This window comes from Amblyomma mixtum, chromosome 1 (assembly GCF_055824585.1).
Source record: "Amblyomma mixtum isolate Tamu chromosome 1, ASM5582458v1, whole genome shotgun sequence".
Lineage (NCBI taxonomy): Eukaryota > Metazoa > Arthropoda > Arachnida > Ixodida > Ixodidae > Amblyomma > Amblyomma mixtum.
This window is the reverse complement of record NC_143012.1, coordinates 324,012,729-324,016,034: the sequence shown is the minus strand read 5'-3', so window position 1 is coordinate 324,016,034 and position 3,306 is coordinate 324,012,729. Positions and strand designations below refer to the sequence as shown.

Genomic DNA, 3,306 nt, shown 5'->3' with positions numbered 1-3,306 from the left:
CTACCAAGAATGGTGGAAGCCCCGCAGTTTTCTCCACAGTTACACGCATAACATCAGTTTGCGGTCTTTGGAAGGGCAAAATTCCCGACAGTCCATATCCGACGCGTCACGTTGTAGTGTGGTATGGCCGGCGGATTACCCGTTGCCTTCCAGCCAGTTTAGAGCGTGCAAAGGTAAAATGAGGCACTAAGCGACTTACCGAAAGCCATCCCACTGGCTTCTGTCCAGGGTATACATTACAATGAGACAGTTAGGTGCCAGAACACTTTATTTAGTCGTAATACCCTATACTCGAACGACAATATCAATTTCATTACGAGTTGCCCTCTTTAATGGACACGCACGACACGAGAGTGAAAGCGAAATGTGAAAATGAAAATTATAAACTAGTGAAGGCGAGTAGCTTTCAACAAATGCGACGACAGCCGAAATATGCTAGGACACTGGCCCGTAGACACTCAATGAGGAAACATCAAACACCCGGCGTCGGAGAGAGCGACCAGACATCACAGAAAGAGGGCGAGGGTGAAAGGCAAACAGTCTGTGCACACACGCACTACGCGCGGGGCACGCAATGTCCAAGGGTGCGTAAAGATCACAGTCGGCGTCCGATGTTCCGTAGTTGTACCATATAAATATGTGCAGCACTCGAGACCGCGCGGTGATCACTCTTGTCCGCCCGGAACCGATGTGACACAGGACCTGCGAGTAAACAAAATAACAAAAGCAGTTAGTCAACCGAAGCTAAACGTAGGTTTAGTGAAGCAGTAGCACGTGTGTTAATACGGGGCGTCGCCATAAAAAAACAACTATTCGTAAGTAGTCGTGGACTGAGTGTTTCAAAACAGCAGCAATGATGCCTTCCAGACTTTCGCCAAGGCCAGAGGAAGTACAAACGTGAGCCGTTTTTATTTTGTGCTTAAACTAACGATGTGCCTAATGCGAAATGCACGAGGGAGCGGGCCCGGTCGCCCTTCAATGGCACGTCTACCGACTGCAAAAGCAACAAAGTGAGGTTACGGCAGGCCAAGACAAACACGCCTACCTTCAGCCTACCAACAGGAAGGAGTGACCCGCGGCCCTCGCAAGGGCAGCAAAGGAGGTTAAAGCGCTCACAAAAAGCCTCACAGGAACCACGTGCGCGCAAAAATTCCCACTATGGAGTTTAGTACGCGGCCCAGAGACGAGTATGTTCCTATGTTCATTTTGCAAACTGAAATTTGAGGACCGATGTCGTGCGAGTGAGAAGTCACCGAGACGATTTTTAAGCCTGCCGGTCTCGGTTCGAGTGTGATTACCATACCTACTACAGGTTGAGGTCAATAGAAAAGCGCCAGCACAAATTCGTGCTGGCGCGATGGTAATATCGAAAAATAAAAAGGGTTGTTGAAAGAAGCAAGTGAACGGGCGCAAGCCAGCAACGCAATCCCCTGACGCAGGGTAATCAAGCGCCCGACCCAACAAACGCAGGAGGCGAGCCAGAAACGTGGACTGCTGCCAAGCCAGAAGCGCCCTCGGAGGCGAGGTCTTGGCAGACGTACACAGAGAGGACGGGGAAATGAACGTCGATAAGGCTGCTCTTCCACTCGCCATCTGGGTCGAGCTCCAACGCGATAAAACACAGAGGGGGCGTAAGCGGACGCGCTCACCCACTGCCTCGACCGTACTACACTGCGCACAGCTGGCGGTGCCGCTCGGAACACGTCTGGGCCAGCCACGAGCGAGGCGGGACGCGGCTGCCGAAAACTGGCCTTGCATCGCCGCAGCCGTGCCCGCTTTAAACCTGGCCCGATTCTTGGCGTCTCTGCTTTTGTTGGGCTCGCGCACACTTTTTTCCGCCTTTGCGGCCCGGCCAGCAACGATCGACCTGGGTGTGCGGCTGACCGGACTGGTTCTAACAGGGCGCAGCGCACGATTATATAATAAGAAAGAGGACAGCATTGCATCAACGTCACGCCGCGAACGGGGAGGGGACAACGGCCTCAATGCAATGCGGAGGTCCCCGCCGGCGAGTTTCGAAATTATCGCTACCTACAACTACTTAGTCCATGAGAAAAAAAAAAACTTCGCTGGGACGTCCGGCCAGTTCTCGCGAGTAGACGTTCCCACGATGAGAAAGGGCTTCCTGTTAGTGGGATTTCCCTTTTATTAACGGGAAGAGCTAGTCATGACACGAAGTGCTGAATGCGTACCGAGTTATGAAGACTTTTACAACACGAAATATAATAAGTTGCCACTCGCACTTCCGCAGAGCCCTATCTACCTGTACTTCGGCTGCGGCGCCTTACTAGGCGGTCACAACAGAGCTCACAACTGCAAACAATTGGCTCCGCAGAAAGTTTTCGTTCCTACACCCTCAAAGCAATCTTTTCTGCTCAAGATATTTATTCTCCACCTCGATAAGATTGCCGCGGATCATAACAAAAAGCGATTGCGCAACCGAGTTCTTGTTGCCAACCGTGAGGCGGACCACGCCTCTACAAAATCAAAACAAAGCTGTGCTCGTATCCGCCTCTAGCAACATATCTTGCAAAACGATCGCCGCTGACGAATTAAGCCAAATGACTCAAGCTAGCGGCTGCATTTCGGACCTCTGCGTCATTCCCAGGCTAGGATCGATAGGCACAGGTGTTGGGCGCCTCGAACGCTCACGCCCGGCGGTCGGCAACTGCGTTGTTGTGAGCCGCTCAAGGACATCGGTCCCGGGCGCCGAACATGGCGCTAGCGACAAAGTAGGCAGTCTCCAACGGTCGACAGCGAGTGTCGGCTACAGTGGCGATGTTCATGTAATATTAGACGTTTACAGCAAAGCCTCCGTACTAGCACACTGCGATTAAAAACATTCCCTTTGCAACTGACAGCTTCTGTTGACATCAACGAACAAATTAGGGATAAAAATGCGTTCTCACCAGGCTTCAATGCCGGCTACCGCCCGAGTTCTTGCGGTTCCTCTCGGTGTTGACCATCTTCGTGACTAGTTTCCGGACGTGTCCGCTGGGGTCATGGTGGTTGGTGTGCTCGGACGCTTCCCTCTTCGACCTCTGCTTACCGCTGTGGCCCGCGTACAGGAACTTGTCGTACTCGAAGTTGTAGTGCTCGTACTCGTCAAAGTGGCTCTCAGACATCTTGAAGAAAAGATCTGCAGCAGCGACTCGACGAAGAAAAAGGTGGGGTACGCTTATAGCACCAAGAAGGCAACGAACGTCGCAGACTTGCAGTCGCTTCTCGTCTCCGAGCAGCTCTTCAATGCATGCCGGAGACCTGCGGCGCCGCGTTTATGTTGCCGTCCCGGCGGTGACGTCATCG

At 52.5% G+C, this 3,306-nt stretch overlaps 1 protein-coding gene across 1 annotated transcript; it reads right to left on the bottom strand.

Annotated features, from left to right (window-relative positions):
- Nucleotides 1-250: 250 nt before the first annotated feature.
- Nucleotides 251-3,306, bottom strand: LOC149372764 (nuclear protein 1). Its single transcript, XM_089567312.1, has 2 exons — nucleotides 2,910-3,306; nucleotides 251-702 (listed from the first exon to the last, which is right to left on the bottom strand). The coding sequence occupies exon 1, from the start codon at nucleotides 3,123-3,125 to the stop codon at nucleotides 2,916-2,918; it is 210 nt and encodes a 69-aa protein (XP_089423438.1). The 5' UTR covers nucleotides 3,126-3,306; the 3' UTR covers nucleotides 251-702; nucleotides 2,910-2,915.